This window comes from Phacochoerus africanus, chromosome 8 (genome assembly GCF_016906955.1).
Source record: "Phacochoerus africanus isolate WHEZ1 chromosome 8, ROS_Pafr_v1, whole genome shotgun sequence".
Classification (NCBI taxonomy): domain Eukaryota; kingdom Metazoa; phylum Chordata; class Mammalia; order Artiodactyla; family Suidae; genus Phacochoerus; species Phacochoerus africanus.
Window position 1 is genome coordinate 149294919 of NC_062551.1, and position 21332 is coordinate 149316250.

Consider the following 21332-nt stretch of genomic DNA (forward strand, 5'->3'; position numbering starts at 1 on the left):
TATGGCTGAGTAGTATTCCACTGTGTATATATACCATATCTTCCTAATCCAGTCACCTGTTGATGGACACTTGGGTTGTTTCCATGTCTTGGCTCTTGTGAATAGTGCTGCAATGAACATGTGGGTGCATGTTTCTTTTTCAAGGAAAGTTTTGTCTGGATATATGCCCAAGAGTGGGATTGCTGGGTCATGTGGTAGGTAGTTCTATGTATAGTTTTCTAATGTATCTCCATATTGTTCTCCATAGTGGCTGTACCAGTTTACATTCCCACCAACAGTGCAAGAGGGTTCTCTTTTCTCCACACCCCCTCCAGCATTTGTTATTTGTGGACTTATGAATGATGGCCGTTCTGACTGGTGTGAGGAGGTAAATTGTGGTAGTTTTGATTTGCATTTCTCTAATAATCAGGGATGTTGAGCATTTTTTCATGTGGGTGTTGGCCATCTGTGTATCTTCCTTGGAGAAATGTCTATTCAGGTCTCTTGCCCACTTTTCAATTGGGTTGGCCTTTTTGCTGTTGAGTTGTGTAAGTTGTTTGTATGTTTTAGAGATAAGGCCCTTTTCAGTTGCATCATTTAACACTGTTTTCTCCCATTCTGTAAGTTGGCTTTTTGTTTTCTTTTTGGTTTCCTTTGCTGTGCAAAAGCTTGTCAGTTTGATTAGGTCCCATTGGTTTATATTTGCTTTTATTTCTGTTGCTTTGGGAGACTGACCTGAGAAAACATTTGTAAGGTTGATGTCAGAATGTTTTTTGCCTGTGTTCTCTTCCCGGAGTTTGATTGCGTCTTGTCTTATATTTAAGTCTTTCAGCCATTTTGAGTTTATTTTTGTGCGTGGTGTGAGGGTGTGTTCTAGTTTCATTGATTTGCATGCAGCTGTCCAGGTTTCCTAGCAGTACTTGCTGAAAAGACTGTCTCTTTTCCATTTTATGTTCTTACTTCCTTTGTCAAAAATTAATTGACCGTAGGTGTCTGGGTTTGTCTCTGGGTTCTCTCTTCTGTTCCATTGGTCTGTAAGTCTGTTTTGGTACCAGTTCCCCACTGTCTTGATGACTGTGGCTTTGTAATATTGCCCGAAGCCTGGGAGAGTTATGCCTCCTGCTTGGCTTTTGTTCCTCAGAATTGCTTTGGCAATTCTGGGTCTTTTGTGGTTCCATATAAATTTTTGGATTGTTTGTTCTAGTTCTGTGAAAAATGTCGTGGGTAAATTGATGGGGATTGCATTGAATCTGTAGATTGCTTTGGGTAGTATGGCCATTTTAAAGCAATTTTCCATTCTACAGTAGATGGGAATTTTAGTTGTTTCCAATTTTTGACGACTAGAAGTAATGTTCCTATCAACATTGCTGTACTTATATTCTGGTACATAGGTGCCTGAGTTTTTCTAGGGTATATTCAAGTGTGGAATTTCTGGGTCTTTATTGCTTGTCCTAGCAGTTTTAGTTATTATCAAATTTATTAGGCAGTGCCAGACTGTTTTCTAAGATAGTTGTAGAAATTTACACTCCCACAATGTTGCTCTACATAGTTATAATCACTTGGTATTGCCAGTTTGTTCATTTTTGCTAGTCTGGTGGATGCAGGATGCTATATGATTGTAAAAGTTTTAATATGTATTTGCTTGGGTACTAATGACATTGAGCCCTCTTTTGCAAGGGTATTGACCATTTGAATTTACTCTTTTTAAAATAGTCTGCCATTCTTCCTTTGTCTATCTGCTTCTTCCTTTCCTTCTCTTTCTTCCTTTCTTGTCTTTTTAGGGCTGTACCCATAGCATATGGAAGTTCCCAGTCTAGGGTTCGAGTCAGAGCTGTAGCTGCCGGCCTACATCACAGCCACAGCATCATGGGATCTGAGCCGCGTCTGTGACCTACCTCATAGCTCATGGCAGTGCCAGATCCTTAACCCACTGAGCAAGTCCAGGGATTGAACCCGGGTCCTCATGGATATAGCTGGGTTTGTTAACCACTGAGCCACGACAAGAACTCCTCTCCTTTGTTTTCCTTTTGGATTCTGTCTTTAGTATTGATTTGTGTGAGTACTTCATATGTATTCAGTATATTAGTCATTTATTGGTTACATGTGTTGCAAATATAACTTCCAACATTATGGTTTGTTTTTAATCCTTTTTATGGAGTCTTCTTGAAAACTAAGCTTTGATGCAATTTATCGGGTTTTTTTTTTTTTTTTTTTTTTTTGCTTTTTAGGGCTGCACCCTTGGCATATGGAGGTTCCCATGCTGGGGGTCCACTTGGAGCAATAGCTGCCAGATTGCTCCACAGCCACAGCAGTGCAGGATCTGAGCTACATCTGTGACCTAGACCACAACTCACAGCAACACCAGATCCTTAACCCCCTGAGCGAGGCCAGGGATCCAACCCTCATCATGGTTCCTAGTCAGGTTTGTTAACCGCTGAGCCATGATGGGAACACACAGTTGTTGGTTTGTTTTTTTTTTTGTCTTTTTTGTCTTTTTGCCATTTCTTGGGCTGCTCCCAAGGCATCTGGAGGTTCCCAGGCTAGGGGTCACATCGGAGCTGTAGCCGCCGGCCTACGCCAGAGCCACAGCAATGCGGGATCTGAGCCGCATCTGCAACCTACACCACAGCTCACGGCAATGCCGGATCGTTAACCCACTGAGCAAGGGCAGGGACCGAACCCGCAACCTCCTGGTTCCTAGTCGGATTCGTTAACCACTGCGCCACGACGGGAACTCCTTTTTTTTTTTTTTTTTTTTTTTTAATGTTTAGTACTTTTGTGGTCTTGTTTAAGAAATAGTTTATTATCCTGAGATCATTAAGATATTTATTCAATTTATCATAAACTTTTTAGTTCCTTTGTATTTAGGAACATATTCCACGTGAACTTATGGAATTTTAATTTTTTTCAGAATGGATTATCCATTCCCATTCATTTGTCCTGCCACCTCTATAATAATTGTGTGTCCTTATTTATGGGTCTTTTTCTGAACTTACTATTTTGTACCACTGGTCCAGTTATATATCTTTTCTCTAGTTATAAATAATTTTTCATTATAATAAGTTTTGGAATTTGGTAGAAAAGCTTTTTTTTTAGCTGCTCTTAGTGTTTTGAATTTTCATGTATATTTTATAATCTTACCTGCCCCCCCCCCCAAACCCTCTCCCAAATCCTATTAGAATTTGATTAGGATTGCTTTGAATCTGTATATCAGTTTGAGGGAGAAATGACATTCTTAGTGTTTCCAATTCATGGTCATGGTGTATCTCTCCACTTATTTAGATCTTCCTCTTTGTAGTTTGTTTGTTTGTTTGTTTAGGTCTGCATCCTCAGCATATGAAAGTTCCCAGGCTAAGGGTTGAATCAGAACTATAGCTGCCAGCCTAAGCCACAGCCACAGCAACACCAGATCCAAGCTGCGTCTGCGACCTACACCACAGTTTATAGCAATGGGGGATCCTTAACCCACTGAACGAGGCCAGGGATCCAACCCACATCCTCATGGATCCTAGTCAGGTTCTTTAACTACTGAGCCACAAAGGGAACTCCCTAAAGCTTGTTTTTTTTTTGTATTTTTTTTTTTAACTATAGTCAATTTACAATGTTCTGTCCATTTCTGCTGTACAGCAAAGTAACCCAGTCATACCTTTATATATAATGTGTATGTATATGTATACATTCTTTTTCTCACATTATCCTCCATCATGTTCTATTACAAGGGACTAGATATAGTTCCCTGTGCTTTACAGCAGGATCTCACTGCTTATCCACTCCAAATGCTATAGTTTGCATCTACTAACCCCAAACTCTCAGTCCATCCCACTACCTCCCCATCCCCACTGGTAATCACAAGTCTATTCTCCATGTCCATGAGTTTGTTTCTTTTCTGAGGAAAGGCTCATTTGTGCCATATATTAGATTCCAGATATAAGTGATATCATATGGTATTTGTCAGTTTTTCTTTCTGACTTAATTCACTTAGTATGAGAGTCTCTAGTTCCATTCATGTTGCTGAAAATGGCATTATTTTGTTCTTTTTTATGGCTGAGTAGTATTTCATTGTTTATATATATCACATCTTCTTAATCCATTCCTCTGTTGATGGACATTCAGGTTGTTTCCATGTCTTGGCTATTGTGAATAGTGGTGTAATGAATATAGGGGTGCATGTATCTTTTTCAGCAAAAGTTTTGTCTGGATATATGTCCAGAAATGGGATTACTAGATCATATGGTAGTTCTATAGTTAGTTTTCTGAGGTACCTCCATACTGTTTTCCATAGTGGTTGTACCAATTTACATTCCTACCAACAGTGAAGGAAGGTACCCTTTCCTCCATACCCTCTCCAGCATTTGTTATTTTTGACTTGTTAATGTTGGCCGTTCAGATGGGTGCGAGGTGGTACCTCATTGTAGTTTTGACTTGCATTTCTCTAATAATTAGTGATGTTGAGCATTTTTCCATGTGTCTGTTGGCCATCTGTATATCTTCATTGGAGAAATGTGTATTTAGGTCTTCTGCCTATTTTTCAATTTTTTTTTTTTTTTTTTTTTTTTTTGCTGTTGAGTTGCATGAGTTATTTGTTTAATTGGGAGATTAAGTCCTTTTGGTTACATTGTTTGGAACTATTTTCTCCCATTCTGTAGGTTGTCTTTTTTTTTTTATGGTTTCCTATATATCATACAATGAAATTTTATAATTTTCTCTGTAACATTTTTGCGTATCTTTTGTTAGATTTATTCCTAGGTATGTGATGATTTTGTAGAATTTGTATTCAGCGCTATACTTTGGTAAACTCTTGTAAATTTGAAGACTACCTGTGAATTCCTTTGTATTTTCTGTTTCTTTTTACCAGATTTTAATAATAATCCTTGATTCTTCAATACAGGCACAGGCTTTTCAACTCTGGACAGTCCTCAGATTACTCAGTAGCCCCATGGAACTGATTCAATCAGAACTATTATGCTTTCTCAGGAAAACACAGGGTCAATCTTTTCCAAAAGGCCTTATAGTCCAACTCCATACTGGAGAAACTGCTGTAACAGGATGGACTGAACCAATCTGTGGGGGAAGATCAGGCTGCAGTGAACTTGCTTACTGACCTGTGGCCTTTGTATTTTCTGTGTAGATAGCTGTATTATCTGAAAATGAAGAATTTATGTTTTGTCCTTTCCAAACCTTATAACTCATTTATTGTGTATGTGTGTTGGTCTGCAGGCTATTACCTTGCATTACTGTAGAGATTTTTACTACCGTTTCTATTCAACATTGTTTTGCTGTTGAGCATCTTTGTTTTGTTTATAATTTCAAAGGGAATGCTTTCCATGTTTCACTTAATATTAAGCCTAATGGTTACTGTAGGTTTTTTGTAGATACTCTGGAAAACAAAGACTGAGACAAGGATTGAGGGTTGAGGCTTTTTCTGGGAGGGGAGACATAATCCCAGGATATCAGAAGAGAAAAGGGACGTGAAGAAGGGAAGGATGGGAAACAATGTAAGGTGATGCCTTATCCTACTGGTTACTGCTTTACAAAGAGTGAGAGAGAGATTGTTTGGCAGATGTGCTTGCTTAGCTACAGGATATCTTTGGATGGTGGTAGTTCCTTAGATCCGTAGATGGGACTCTGGAAGAATAGGAAATTTATCTATTTGCTTTTCTTCTGCATCCAGTTTTGCATCAGTTAATTCAGTCTCCTCAGAGAGTTAACTCCCTTTCACTTCTGGGTGGCATCTTTTGGAACGTGTTGGCAACCACTCAGGATGTCTTCACTACTTTTTCAGTAGCCTTTTATTGAAGAGACTTTTTGGTTGCAAGTGAGGAAAACTCAAATCAGATTAATTTGCATATATAAAACAGTGTTGACTCCTTAGTCCCACCCCAAGCCCCATATATTTTATCTGTGTGTCTATCTCTCTTTAGATTTGCCTTTTCTGAACATATCTTATAAGTGGAATCATGTAGTATGTGGCCGTTTGTGTCTAGCTTTCTTTATTTAGCATAATTTTTCAGCATTCATTCATATGGTAGCATGTATCAGTATTTATGAAGTGGCATTTCCCTAATGATTAGTGATGTTTTTCATGTGCTTATTAGCCATTCACATATCTTTTTTTGTGAAATATCTATTAAAATCTTTTGGTCCTTTTAAAATTGGATTATTTATCTTGTTTCTGTGTTGTGAGAGTTCTTTATGTGTTCTAGATCCAGGTCCTTTATGGGGTATATGATTTGCAAATGTTTTCACCTTGTCTGGTTTTTGTTTTCATTTTCTTAATGGTAAATTTAGGAGCATAAAGATTTTAAATTTTGTTTAAGCTGTACTCATCGATTTTTTTTCATTTATGGATCATTATTTTGATGTTATCTAAGACTCTCCTTAATTCATACTTAAGATTTCCTTCCGTTTTCTTCTGGAAGTTTTATTTAGCAGATGTTTTAGGTTTATGATCCATTTTGCATTAATTTTTGTGTATGTGTGAGATGAGGGGCCAAATTCATCTTTTGCATTTAAATGTTCACTTGTTAACAACATTCTTTGTTAGAAAGGCTTTCCTCTTCTCTTTGAATTGCTGTGGCACCATGTCAAAAATCAGTCGACTAAAAATGTAAGAGTTTATTTCTTTTTTTTTTAAGATTTTTATTTTTTCCATTATAGTTGATTTACAGTCTTCTGTCAGTTTCTACTATACAGCAAAGCGACCCAGTCATACATATATTTATACATTCTTTTTCTCACATTATCCTCCATCATGTTCCATCACAAGTGACTAGTTATAGTTCCCTGTGCCTTACATCAGAATCTCATTGGTTTTCCACTCCAAATGCAATGGGTTGCATTTATTAACTTCAAAAATCCCAGTCCATCCCACTCCCTTCCCCTCCCCTTGGCAACCACAAGTCTGTTCTCCAATCCATGAGTTTCTTTTCTGTGGAAAGGTTCATTTGTGCTGCATATTAGATTCCAGATATGTGATATCTTAAAAAATATGTAACGCTTCACAAATTTGCATATCATTCTTGCGCATGGGCCATGCTAATCTTCTCTGTATCATTCCAGTTTTAGTATATGTGCTGCCGAAGTGAGCACCAAGAGTTTATTTCCTGACCTTCACTTCTTTTTCATTGATCTGTCTGTGTATCCTTACAGTATCAAACTGTTCTCATTACTTTTATTTTACAGTAAAATTTGACATCTGGGAGTGTAGGTCTTTTACCTTTTTTCTTCTTTTTCAAAACTGTTTTGCCTATTCTGGATTTTTTTTGCATTTATATAAGCATTTTAGGATCATTATCAACATGAATTTTGGCAATTTCTGCAAATATTGTGTTGGGATTTTGACAGGGTTTACATTGAATCTGGATTAGTTTGGGGAGCATTGCTGTCAACAGTGTTAGAAGTCTTCAAGTCCATGAACATGGACTGTCTCTTCATTTATTTAGACTTTTTTTTTTAGCTTTTTATTTTTTCACTTTTTAAATTTTTATAGAAGTATAGTTGATTTACAATGTTGTAGTAACTTCTACTGTGTAACAAAGTGATTCAGTTATACATATACACACATCCATTCTTTTTCAGGTTCTTTTCCCATATAAATTATCACAGAATATTGGGTAGAGTTCCCTGGGCTATATAGCAGGTTCCTGTTGGCCAGTCATTCCATATACCACAGTGTGCATCTGCCAATTGCAAACCTCCAGCACCCCCTCCCCTCCAACCCTGTCCCCTTTGGTAACCATAAGTTTGTTTTCAAAGTCTGTGAGTCTGTTTCTGTCCTGAAGTAAGTTCATTTGTATCCTTTTTTGAGATTTTACATATAAGCCATATCATACGATGTTTTTCTTTCACTGTCTGACTAACTTCACTTAGTTGATAATCTCTAGGTCCACCTGTGTGGCTACAAATGGCATTCGTTCTTTTTAATACCTGAGAAACACTTCCTTGTATATATGTACCACACCTTTTTAATTCATTCCTCTGTTGATGGACATTTAGGTTGCTTCAGTGTCTCGGCTATTGTAAATAGTGCTGCAGTGAACACAGGGGTATCTGTATCTTTTTGAATTATGCTTTTCTCTGGATATATGCCCAGGAATGGGATTGCTGGATCATATGGTAGTTCTATATTTAGTTTTTTGAGGAACCTCTGTACAGTTTTCTATAGTGGTTGTACCAAGTTACGTTCCACCGACAGTGTAAGAGGGTTTCCTTTTCTCTACACCTTCTCCAGCATTTATTGTTTGTAGACTTTTGGACGATGGCCATACTGGCTGGTGTAAGGTGGTATCTCATAATTTTGATTTGCATTTCTCTAATAATTAGTGATGTAGAGAATCTTTTCAAATGCTTTTGGCTATCTTTTTTTTGGAGAAATGTCTATTTCTCTATGATATTCTGCCCATTTTTTCAATTGGGTTTTTTATTTTTTATTTTTTTGATATTGACCTGGAGGAGGTGTTGGTATATTTTGGAGATTAATCCCTTGTCAGTTGCTTCACTGCAGATATTTTCTTCCATTTCTTTTTGTTTTGTTCATGGTTTCCTTTGCTGTGAAAACCTTTTACGTTTAATGAGGTCTCATATGTTTATTTCTGTTTTCATTGTCATTACTCTAGGCAGTGGATCTGAGAAGACAGTGCTGCGGTTTATGTCAGAGAGTGTTCGGCCTATGTTTTCCTTTAAGAGTTTTATAGGAGCTTATAAATTATATTTAGATCTTTAATCCATTTTGAGTTTTTGTGTATGGTATTAGAGTGTGTTCTAATTGCATTCTTTTACACATAGTTGTCCAGTTTTCCCAGTACTGCTTATTGAAGGGACTGTCTTTTCTCCATTGTATATTCAGATTGTCTCCTTTGTCATAAATTAGTTGACCATAGGTGCGTAGGTTTATTTCTGGGCTTTCTATCTCTTCTATTGGTCTATATTTCTATTTTTGTGCCAGTATCATACTGTTTTGATGACTGTAGCTTTGTAGTGTAGTCTGAAGTTAGGGAACCTGATTCCTCCAGCTCCATTTTTCTTTCTCAGGATTGCTTTGGCTATTTGGGGTCTTTTGTGTTTCTACGATACAAAAATTCTTTGTTCTAGTTCTGTGAAAAATGCCATTGGTAATTTGATAGGGATTGCATTGAATTTGTAGATTGCCTTGGGTAGTATAGTCATTATGATAGTATTGATTCTTCCAATCCAAGAACATGGTCTATCTTTCCATGTGTGTCATCTTTGATTTCTTTCATCAGCATCTTAGAGTTTTCAGAGTACAGGTCTTTTTATCTCTTTAGGTAGGTTTGTTTCTAAGTATTTTTTTTGTTTGTTTCTTTTTATGGCCTTGCCTGTGGCATAGGGAAGTTCTTGGGCCAGGGGTCAGATCAGAGCTGTATCTGGGGCTTCTGTCACAGTTACAGCAACACTGGGTCCAAGCTGCATCTGTGACCCATGCTGCAGCTATGCTTATGGCAATGCTGAATCCTTAACCCGCTGAGACAGGTTGAGGATTGAGCCTGCATCCTCACACAGACAGTGTCAGGTCCTTAACCTGCTGAGCCCCACAATAGGAACTCTGGTATTTTGTTCTTCTTGATGCAGTGGTAAATAGGATTGTTTCCCTAATTTCTCTTTATGGTCTTTCATTGTTAGTATGTAGAATTTATGTCAGTTGTTCCATTCTAATATCCTTGTTGAACTACTTCTTGGGTTGGAGGAGGAATTGTGAACTTCTCTTTATTCTCATTTTTTTACTTCAGCTTTTAAAACATTTATTAAGCACCCAGAATGTGCTTGGCACTCTGCTAGAGGGTTAAAAGGTAAATAAAACTAATTGCTTAGTTCCTGTAAGGAGATAGGTAAATAGATTTCAAAATAATTTGATAGACACTCTGACTAATGTATTGTTCAGTTATCACAATGAGATAATTCTTTGTATAAAAGTGCTATCAGACAGAGTTAAAAAATATGCATTTCCTTTAATGGCAGAAACTAGCCTGCTTTAAATTTATACAAAAAAGACACAGCATACTCCTATCAGAAGTGAAGCTTCCTTGTGTTCCTTCATTCCTCAAGGACATTGTAAAGGTACCTCTTAAGAGTGAGAGTATGCTAGGCTTGAAGCCAAATTCTTGATACTTTACTACTTTTTCCCCCCACCATACTTTTATATTTGAGGGTTGCACTACTACTTTTTAGGAAAAAACCTACTTTACAGTTTTTGTGCTTCTGTCAAAGAGACTGTTTACAAACATGGGGCTTTTCTTCTGCTGAAATCAAATTCTGTGTCAGCAAGGCCAGGTTCTTATTTCACAGTATAAAACAATCTGTCTAGTCTGCTGCCTGTCTGAACTAGCCTCCTGGAAAACGCCATTTCCTTGAATGAATGTGGATAAACATAAAATGCTTTGAAAGCACAGAGAAGGAATGTCTAAGGAGAGTAAAACAGAACAGAAATAATCAGGTAGGGATATATGGAGGATATGAAATACTTTTTGTTTTCCATATTTAGTTTGCTGCTTTTCCCCATTAAGGCAGAGTGATTATAACTGAAGAGTTTTAAGCTAAATTATAGACATCATTTATATCTCTAAAATATTAGGAGATTTTCCTCTATCATTATAATATTGTTTCTCCATGTTAAATTCTTAATTATGTAGTACCTTTTCCATGTTCAAATTTCTCATTTTCCCCAGAAATTTAATTTATAGCCTATTTGTTCAAACCAGGATCCAGTTAAGAACCATTTGGTTATATCTCTTTAAGTATTTTTTTCACCTTTTAAAATAAACTTTTTTTTTTGTCTTTAGTCTTTTTTAGGCTAAAACTTAGCTCAGTGCCTTTATTTATTCCTGCATCTCATTAACCTGTTGGAGAGACTTGACTTATGGAATGACCTGTCTTCTGCTTTTAGTTTGATTGCTTCTTTTAGCAATTAACTTGTTAACCCCGATCTCTGTATTTCCTGTAATCTGGATGTTAGATATACAGGTTTGATTTAATTCAGGTTTAAATATCTTTGGCACAAATACTTGAAAGATGATACAGTGTTGCATGTCTTATTTTCTTTATTTTGCTTCCTTTTGTCTTTAATACCAACTATACACAGTGGTGGAACTCTGATTCAACTTCTCAGTTACCAATCTTGGACTTGGAGAGTCACAGCATTTGAGGGTTTACTTGTTCTTGTCCCTTTTTCATTTGGGGAGTTTTAGCCAGCTCTTTCTTGCCTGTTTCTGATATGTTCCCTTACCTGGTATGTTCCGTAGTGTATTCCCTTACATTTCTTCCCTGAGTCTGTCTTCAGTATAAACAGAACCAGTTCCAAGATATCTTATTCTCTTATTTGACATATTACATTGCAGATTTGTGTGTGTGTGTGTGTGTGTGTGTGTGTGTGTGTGTGAGAGAGAGAGAGAGAGAGAGAGAGAGAGAGAGACACTTTAATAGGAACAGCTCAACTAAACTCTTTTATTTTAGTGTAAACTCTCCTTATTCATCTTTACTCAGAAGTTACCTCTGGTCCCATGAAGAATGACTTGGAAGGAGAGAGAATCAGATTAGCCTTGGGACATTCTGGAAATCATGGTTGACGAGGCATCTGAAAGTGGGAAGATGATAGAGGAAAAGTTAAATGCGACATAATTTTCCCTCAGGATGTGGGTCTTTTGTTGGTTATTACCAGTATCTCATGGTGAATGGCCTTAGTGAGTGCTTTCTTTTGTAGAAACCATAATGCATGTTGACATAGTGAGGGAACTTGGGGAAGTGGAGAGAGTTGGTAAGGAGATAAGTAGGTCAAATATTGGATCCCGTTCTTTTGGGAGGGGAAGAAGATGTTCTGCTGTTATAATTTAAGAGCATATATAACTGGAGTTTTTGACCTACTCCTTTTTTCCACTTTGCAGTTAATATTAATAGCTTACTGGAAGTAGAAGAGACATCCTTGTATTGCTTTACTATATAAGATTCATTAAGACTAGGGAAAATTATTATCAGAAAAGTAATCTATGGTAAAGGATTTTAACTGATATCAGGAATTGTATTTATTCATTGCATTTCTTGTCTTGCATATTTTGGGCCATAGTATGGTTAAGAGATACTGTTTTTATATTTGGGAAGATTCCTTCACTTACTATTCTATAATATGTTTTCCTACAGAGGATTTTGGTATAAATACATCCTTTGTTTGGGTTGCAGATATTTTTATTGCCATTATACCTCAGTTTGGAATGGTTGTTTTTTTCAAATTATTGCTGTTTTTCTCTTTGGGGGAAACGATATCATGTAGAAATAAGACAAATATTTGTAATATGGGGATTATCTTTTGTATGTCACTGTTATTAAATGAAAGATGGTCTCTCTCGCTCTCTTTTTTTTTTGGGGGGGGGGAGCTGTACCCGTGGCATGTGGAAGTTCCTAGGCCAGGGGTTGAACCTGCCTCACAGCAGCAACCCAAGCCACTGCAATGACAATGTTGGATCCTTAATGCACTACACCACGAGGAAACTCCCAAGATTGTCTCTTTTTGAAGTAATCTATTTTAAAAATTTATTTTGTTTTTTAATATTTTCTGAAATCAGGGTATGTCTTTCAGTTACTTGTTAGTATAATGGCTAATTAAGCAAAGTTTTTCTTTCCTAGCTGTACTGGAAGTAATAGCAAGTCTTAACAGTTAGTGAGATATTGAATTTGATGAAATACAGCAGTTTGCATTTCAGATTACTCGTGGTTGACCCCCTGAAACACTGAGAAACAGAAATGCTGAGGTGGTGCTGAGGTTGGTAGACTGTGATGAGTAGCACTGAGGAAGATAAACAGAATATTTTTTCTCTCTCTTTCTCTTTTTTTATGACTTTTTTTCATATTCTCATCTCGTTCTTGACAAAAGGATCAGGAGATTGTAAGGCCTTTAAACCAAACATAATAATGAACATTCTCAGTGTATAGGCTTCATTAAAAGACCTGAGGGGAGTCATCAAGTGAATGTTCTTGTCCTCTCACCTCCAGAGGCTTTGCAGAATTTGCCCTTTGCCCTCTCCTAGTCTGTATTCTCTGTCAAAGATTTCATTCCCTCTTGTTTATTCCTGCTCTTCTCTTCCTCCCCTGTCTGTTCTGAGTGAGTCTTTTTTTTGGACTTTTTTTTTTTTTGCTTTTTAGGGCCGCAACCATGGCATATGGAGGTTCCCAGGCTAGGGGTCAAATCAGAGCTGTAGCTGCTGGCCTATGCCACAGCCACAGAAGTGCAGGATCTCAGCTGTGTCTGCAACCTACACCACAGCTCATGGCAATGCCGGGTCCTTAACCCACTGAGCAAGGCCAGGGATTGAACCTGCGTCCTCATGGATGCTAGTCAGATTTGTGAACCACTGAGCCAAGATAGGAACTCCCTGAGTGAGTCTTTTAAATTAATTAATTAAATTAATAGACTTTTGGGAGTTCCAGTTGTGGTGCAGGGGTTAACGTATCTGACTAGGCACCATGAGGTTTTGGGTTCGATCCCTGGCCTTGCTTAGTGGGTTAAGGATCTGGCGTTGCTGTGGCTCGGGTGTAGGCTGGCAGCTACAGCTCCAATGAGACCCCTCGCCTAGGAACCTCCATATGCCTCGGGTGCCGCCCTAAAAAGATTAAAAAAAAATTAATTAATTAATAGACTTTTGGGGAGCAGATTTAGGTTTATAGGAGAGTAGAAAGTACAAAGAGTTCCCATGTTCCCAAGTTGCCTCTATTATTAACATCTTGTGTGGTGTGGTACATTTATTATAATTGATAAGCCAATATTAATACATTATTATTAATTAAAGTCCATAGATTTCCTTAGGTTTTCTCTTTGTGTTGTACATTCTATGTTTTTTTTTTTTTTTTTTTTGTCTTTTTGCTATTTCTTTGGGCTGCTCCTGCGGCATATGGAGGTTCCCAGGCTAGGGGTCGAATCGGAGCTGTAGCCACCGGCCTACGCCAGAGCCACAGCAATGCGGGATCCGAGCCGCGTCTGCAACCTACACCACAGCTCAGGGCAACGCCGGATCGTTAACCTACTGAGCGAGGGCAGGGACCGAACCCGCAACCTCATGGTTCCTAGTCGGATTCGTTAACCACTGCGCCAAGACGGGAACTCCCATTCTATGGGTTTTGACACATGTGTAATGATAGGTATCTATCATGATAGTATCATACAGAATAATTTCCCTGCCCTAAAACTCCCCTGTGCATTACTTATTCATATCTTCTTTTTTCCTTCTTCCCTCCAGCCCCTGGCAACCTGTTTTTTCTTTTTTTTCTCTCTCTCTATAGTTTTGCCTTTTCCAGAATGTCATATGCTTGGATTCCATACAGTTTTGTAGTTTTTTCAGGTTGGCTTCTTTTACCTAGCCATACTCTTTTCAGGTTCTCTGTCTCTCTCTCTCTCTCTTTTTGGCTGGATAGCACATTTCTTTTTACTGCTGAATAATGTTCCATTGTATGACTGTAGCATAGCTTGTTTTATCCATTTACGGATAAGCTTCCAAGTTTGGCATTTATGGATAACAAGTGAGCCTTTCATAAAACATAAATATGATTTCAAGTGCTTTAAGTCAGCCATAAAGAAAAAGTTGAGCTAATTCAGTATCTTGAACCTTAAAAAATGATAGCTCTTTTACCTTGGTATCAAAAGTTTCTAGTTGAATAATCAGCTCATAACAGTGCTCAGGGGTTGTGTGTGTGTGTAATGACAGAATGTGAAAAAAGGAAGGGGTTATAGAAGAGAAGAAGAAGGCAAAAGAATTATATATTAAGATAATTTTTGGAAAATGAGATGGTCTGAAAATTCAACTGGAAATTCAAATGGACACTAAGATGTTCAGGGCTCTGAATTAAACAATTAATTTGAGAACAGTCCAGAGCAAAAGTATCATCAAGCTGGCCCAGAAGTGAGGTCAGTAGGTTTGTTTCACTCTATGTGCAATGGGATGGTAGGAAAAAAGTAGAGCTTATTTTTTAGAAAAGAATTAAAGACAAGTTTTATAAAATAGAGAACTGGCCAGTTGATGATCAGAGGGTGGAGGTTAGATATTGACATCAGGAAAATAATTGAACAAAATCTATCGATAATTGGCTTTATTTCATTTCGTTTCGTTTATTTGATTTGGCCAAGGTGTACAGTGGCTTGATATGGGATCTCAGCTCCCAGACCAGGGATTGAACTTGGGTGGCAGTGGTGAAAGCATAGAATCCTAACCAGTAGACCATCAGGGGATTCTTCTTTATTTTCTGTTCTTGAGTTAAATTTTTTTACTTAGTAAAAATGTTATTAATGTGAAAAAGTTATTTAGTTACTGGATTTAAGACGTGAATGTTTTGGTTTAAAAATTTTGTGACATCTAAGGAATATAGGGATTAATGAGCCATAGAGTCATTTGAATGTCTGAAATATTTTAGTTTTAGAAATATTTATTTTTACATTTTTTATTGTAATTGATTTACAGTGTTCTCAATTTCTGCTGTACAGCAGAGTGACTCAGTCATACACACACATATGTATATATACACACATTCATTTTTCTCATATTAACTTCCATCATATTATACCACAAGTCATTGGATATAGTTCCCTGTGTTATACAACTGGACCTCATTGCTTATCTATTCTAAGTATAATGGTTTGCATCTACTAACTCCCAGTCCATCCCACTCCTTTTCCCTCCCCCTTGGGAACCACAAGTCTGCTTTCCATGTCTCTGTGTCTATGTCTGTTCTGTAGGTATGTTCATCTCTGCCATATTTTAGATTCCACGTATGTGTGATATCATATGGTATTTGTCTTTTTCTTTCAGACTTACTTCACTTAGTAGAAAACCTCTAGTTCCATCATGTTGCTGCAAATGGCATTATTTTGTTCTTCTGATGGCTGAGCAGTAGTCCATTGTGTATATATACCACATCTTCTTAAGCCATTCCTCTATTGATGGGCATTTAGGTTGTTTCCATGTCTTGGCTATTGTGAATAGTGCTGCAGTGAACACAAGGGTGCATATATCTTTTTGAATGAAAGTTTTATCTGGATAGATGCCCAGGAATGGGATTGCTGGGTGATATGATAGCTCTATATTTAGTTTTCTGAGGAACCTCCATACTGTTTTTCTATAACAGTTGTACCAATTTACATTTCTACCTGCAGTGCAGGGGGGTTCTCTTTTCTCCACACTCTCTCCAGAATATATTTGTTGACTTGTTAATGACCATTCTGATGGGTGTGAGGTGGTACCTCATTGTAGTTTTGATTTGCATTTCTCTAATAATTAGTGATGTTGAGCATTTTTTCATGTGCCTGTTGGCCATCTATATGTTTTCTTTGGAGAAATGTCTATTTAGGTCTTCTGCCCATTTTTCAATTGGATTGTTTATTTGTTTTTGTTTTTTGGCTGTTGGGTTGTATGAAGAGTTTGTATATTGTGGAGATCAACCCCTTGTCGGTTTGCAACTATTTTGTCCCATTCTGCAAGTTACTTATTTATTTATTTATTTATTTATTTAATGGTTTCCTTTGCTGTGCACAAGCTTGTAAAATTTGATTAGGTCCATTGGTTTATTTTTGTTTTTATTTCTATCGCCTTGGGAGACTGACTTAAGAAAACATTTGTACAATTGATGTCAGAGAATGTTTTGCCTATGTTCTCTTCTAGGAGTTTTATGATGTCTTGTCTTATGTTTAAGTCTTCAAGCCATTTTGAGTTTATTTTTGTGTATGGTGTGAGGGTGTCTTCTAATATCATTGACTTATATGTAGCCGTCTAGCACTACATGCTGAAGAGACTGTCTTTTCCCCATTTCATGTTCTTGTCTCCTTTGTTGAAGATTAATTGATTGTAGGTGTCTGGGTTTATTTCTGGGCTCTCTATTCTGTTCTGTTGGTCTGTATGTCTGTTTTGGTACCAGTACCACACTGCCTTGATTACTGTAGCTGGGAGAGTTATGCCTCCTGCTTGGTTTTTGTTCCTCAGGATTGCTTTGGCAATTCTGGGTCTTTTATGGTTCTCTAGGTATTTTTGGATTGTTTGTTCTAGTTCTGCGAAAAATGTCATGGGTAATTTGATAGGGATTGCATTGAATCTGTAGATTGCTTTGGGTAATATGGCCATTTTAAACTATTAATTCTTCCAATCCAGGAGCGTGGAATACCTTTCCATTTCTTTGAATCGTCTTTAATCTCCTTGATAATGTTTTATAGTTCTCAGCATATGTCTTTCACCTCCTTGGTTAGTTTTATTCGTAGGTATTTAATTTTTTTTGGGGGGGTGCAATTTTAAAAGGTATTTTATATTTTGGAGTTCCTGTTGTGGCTCAGCAGAAAAAATTTGACTAGTATCCATGAGGATGCAGGTTCAGCCCCTGGCCTTGCTCAGTGGGTTAAGGATCCAGTGTTGCCATGAGCTCTGGTGTAGGTCGCAGATGTGGCTTGGCTCTGGCATTGCTATGGCTGTGGTGTAGGCCAGCACCTGCATCTCCTATTCAAACCCTAGCCTGGGAACCTCCATATGCCTAGGGGTGTGGTCCTAAAAAGACAAAAAAAAAATTATTATATTTTTATACTCCTTTTCAATATTTCATTGTTAGTATACAGAAGTGCAACCAGTTTCTGAATGTTAATTTTATATCCTGCTGCTTTGCTGAATTCATTGATCAGTTCAAGTACTTTTTGTGTGGCATCTTTTAAGGCTTTCTGTATATTGTATCATGTAGTGATACTGCATATAGTGACAGTTTTACCTCTTTTCTTCCATTTTGGATACCTTTTATTTCTTTAGTTTGTCTGATTGCCATGGCTAGGACTTCTATATTGAAAAAAGTGGAAAGAGTGGACATCCTTGTATTGATCCAGATCTTAGTGAGAAGGCTTTCAGCTTTTCTCTGTTGAGTATTATATTGGCTGTGGGTTTGTCATAAATGGCTTTTATTATGTTATGTTCCCTCTATACCCACTCTGGTAAGAGTTTTTATCATGAATGGATGTTGGATTTTGTCAAATGCTTTTTCTGCATCTATTGAGATGATCATGTGGTTTTTGACTTTTCTTTTGTTAACGTGGTGTTTGACATTAACTGATTTGAGTTTGTTGAACCATCCTTGTGAACTTGGGGCAAATCCCACTCGGTTGTGGTGTATGATCTTTTTTATATGTTGTTGGACTTAGTTGGGTAAATTTTTGTTGAGAATTTTTGCATTTATATGCATCAAAGATATTGGCTTATAATTTTTTTTAGTAGTATATTTTTCTGATTTTGGTATTAGGGTGATGGAGTATTCCTTCTTCTTCAGTCTTTTTTTTTTTTTTTGTCTTTTTGCTATTTCTTGGGTCGCTCCCGTGGCATATGGAGGTTCCCAGGCTAGGGGTCGAATCGGAGCTGTAGCCACTAGTCTACACCAGAGCCACAGCAACGCGGGATCCGAGCCGCGTCTGCAACCTACACCACAGCTCACGGCAACGCCGGATCGTTAACCCACTGAGCAAGGGCAGGGACCGAACCCACAACCTCATGGTTCCTAGTCGGATTCGTTAACCACTGCGCCATGACGGGAACTCCTTCAGTCTTTTTTTTTAACATTTAAGAAGGATGGGTATAAGTTTATCTTTATATGTTTGGTAGAATTTGCTTGAGAAGCCCTCTGGTCCTGGACTTTTATTTGTAGGGAGTGTTTTTATTACATTTTTAATTTTATTTCTAGTGATGGGTCTGTTCAAATGATCTATTTCTTCTCGATTCAGTTTTGGTGTTCTATATGTCCATTTCTTCTAGTTTGTCAAATTTGTTGGCATGCAATTATTTGTAGTATTCTTTTATGGCTTTTGGTATTTCTGTAGTATCCATTGTGATTTTTCTTCTTCTTCATTTCTTATTTTATTTGGGTTCTCTCTCCCTTCTTCTTGGTGAGTCTGGCCAGAGGTTTGTCAATTTCATTTACCCTTTCAAAGAACCAGCTCTTGGTTTTATTGATTTTTTTCCTGCTGTTTTTTTTTTAATCCCTATTTTATTGATTTCTCCTCTGATCTTTATGATTTCCTTCCTTCTGCTGACTTTAGGTTTTGTTTGTTCTTTTTTCTAATTCTTTTAGGTGGTAGGTTAAGCTTTCGATTTGAGATTTTTCTTCTCTTTTGAGGAAGACCTGTATTGCTGTGAACTTCCTTCTTAGAACGCTTTTGTGGCATCCCATAAATTTTGGATGGTTGTGTTTTCATTGTCATTTGTCTTGAGGCATTTTTAAATTTGGCTTTTGATCTTGTTGACCCATTTGTTTTTTTGTAGCATATTGTTTAGTCCCTATGTAGTCAGTTTTTTCTCAACTATAGAAATCTTTTCCTATAGTTGATTTCTAGTTTCATGCCATTGTGGTCAGGGAACATGCTTGAAATAATTTCTATATTATTCTATACTTTTAAATTTGTTGCGCTTAGTTCTATGTCTTAAAACCACTCTTTTAAGCAAGTTAGAAATACTAGTATGCTTCCAAGGGTCAACAACCAATTTGAAATCATGGAGTTTCTAGACTCTAATCCTGACTCAAATAAATACTTGTTTGGTCGAGTTATTTATGGTAATGCCTTTATGATTTACTCCATTTGTCAATAAATTCAGGAACACCATATATTTCATAGGTATTTCATTTCCATGTTTATACGTGCCACATGCTAAATATTTTAGGGAAAACAGCAATGAATGAGACTGCCGCCTCTGTTTATATAGGGCATGCCTAAATGTGGAAAAAATTAGGAAGGAGGAAAATGTCAAGTTGTAATAAATGCTCAAAGAGTTTTAAAGAAGGGTGGTATTACATTCAGCTATTGGGGGTCAAGAAATTTGTATGGAAGTTTTTGTCATTTTAGTTTTACCTTATAAAACTAGTTAAGAGTCAAATTTGTTGATATAGGAGAGAAACAGCATTCTAGAAAGCAATTCATGTTCATTTAGAAGAATTTGGGAAAGGGTATATAAGGCTGAAAAGGTGATTAGGGTCAGATTATGGAAAGCTATTCATGCCAGAGTATAAAGACATTTTTTTAATTAAGTAGAAACAGAGAATAGTTTTCTGGGAAATAAATGAGCTAGTAATAATAGAAAGAAAAGAAGAGTGTTTTTCTTCCTAATTTTTGCAGTTTGTTGATTTGTTTATGAAGTATTTTAGAATTAGGAGTTCTCTGGTGGCTCAATGGGTTATGGATTCACCATTGTCACTGCTGTTGCATGGGTTCAGTCCCTGGCCCAGGAACTTCCATATGTCTCAGGTTCAACCAAAAAAAAAAAAGAAAAGCCTTATGTAAGTTGACTTTCGTTCTTGTACTCTGCGTCAGCATTATAAAGATGTTCTACTGTAACTACAGGCAGTATTTACCAAACTATCTTATACTTTTATAGCCTTATTGATATGCTGAGGTTTTATTGTTATTACATGAATTTTTAATACACTTAGCTTTCTGTTATTTACTTATTTATTTGCTTTTAAGGGCTGCATGTGTTGTACATGCAAGTTCCCAGGCTAGGGGTCAAATCGGAGCTGTAGCTGCCAGCCAACACCATAGCCGCAGCAATGCGAGATCCAAGCCACATCTGCGACCCACACGACAGCTCATGGCAATGCTGGATCCTTAACCTACTGAGCAAGGTCAGGGATTGAACCTATGACCTCATGGATACTAGTCAGGTTTGTTACCATTGGGCCAAAACAGGAACTCAGCTTTCTCTTATTTTAAACTAGGTTGTCTTCTTTTTAAAAAGAATGTATTTGCTTTGTTTTGCTGTAGAACTGTGGCTGCTGAAGTAAGGAAGCAGATCTCTGGACAGTACAGTGGTTCTCCCCAGCTGCTCAAAAACCTCAACATTGTTGGCAATATATCCCATCACACCACAGTAAGTAGCATATTTAAAATGTGGCATGTTACTCTTGTACTCCAAGAAGGCCATCCACAAAGAGTGGAATAATCAGAGCCAGGAGATTGGGTTCTGTCACTAGTCTCCCTAACAACCTTACTTGTTGCTAACTTACTCTTTCCTGAAATTTGAGTTAGGGGAGCATTAGGACGTGTTATAGAAGTATTAATTTCCTAGTCAGTTTTGAAACTTTATATTCAGGATTTAGTCAACTCTGGAATTTTACAATTAGAATATCCCAGACCCCAGGTGATTCATCATATGAAAATTTAGGAAGCTATTCTAGAAATAATAGGTAATAGGTATTAAAATAATTATTAAATAATTATGTAGATTTGCATTATTATCTATCTCCTTTAATAGAAAGGAATATGTATGCATGCACACACACACACACACACACACACACACAGAGGGTGAGAGAGATGCATAGTTATATATAGTTACCGCTTTAAGCCAGTATCA

The 21332-nt window shown here is 37.2% G+C and overlaps 1 protein-coding gene and 1 non-coding gene across 5 annotated transcripts in view; one reads left to right on the forward strand and one right to left on the reverse strand.

Moving 5' to 3' along the window:
- DOCK7 (dedicator of cytokinesis 7) overlaps positions 1-21332 on the forward strand; it is a 225551-nt gene that overhangs the window by 6696 nt on the left and 197523 nt on the right. For all 4 annotated transcript variants that reach the window (XM_047788826.1, XM_047788828.1, XM_047788827.1 and 1 more), the window contains exon 2: positions 20741-20846. In XM_047788826.1, the coding sequence (XP_047644782.1) occupies positions 20741-20846 (106 nt within the window). The remainder of the gene's footprint in view (positions 1-20740; positions 20847-21332) is intronic.
- Positions 6962-7068, reverse strand: LOC125134858 (U6 spliceosomal RNA). The gene has a single exon (XR_007136845.1). It is a non-coding gene; the product is annotated as a U6 spliceosomal RNA (small nuclear RNA).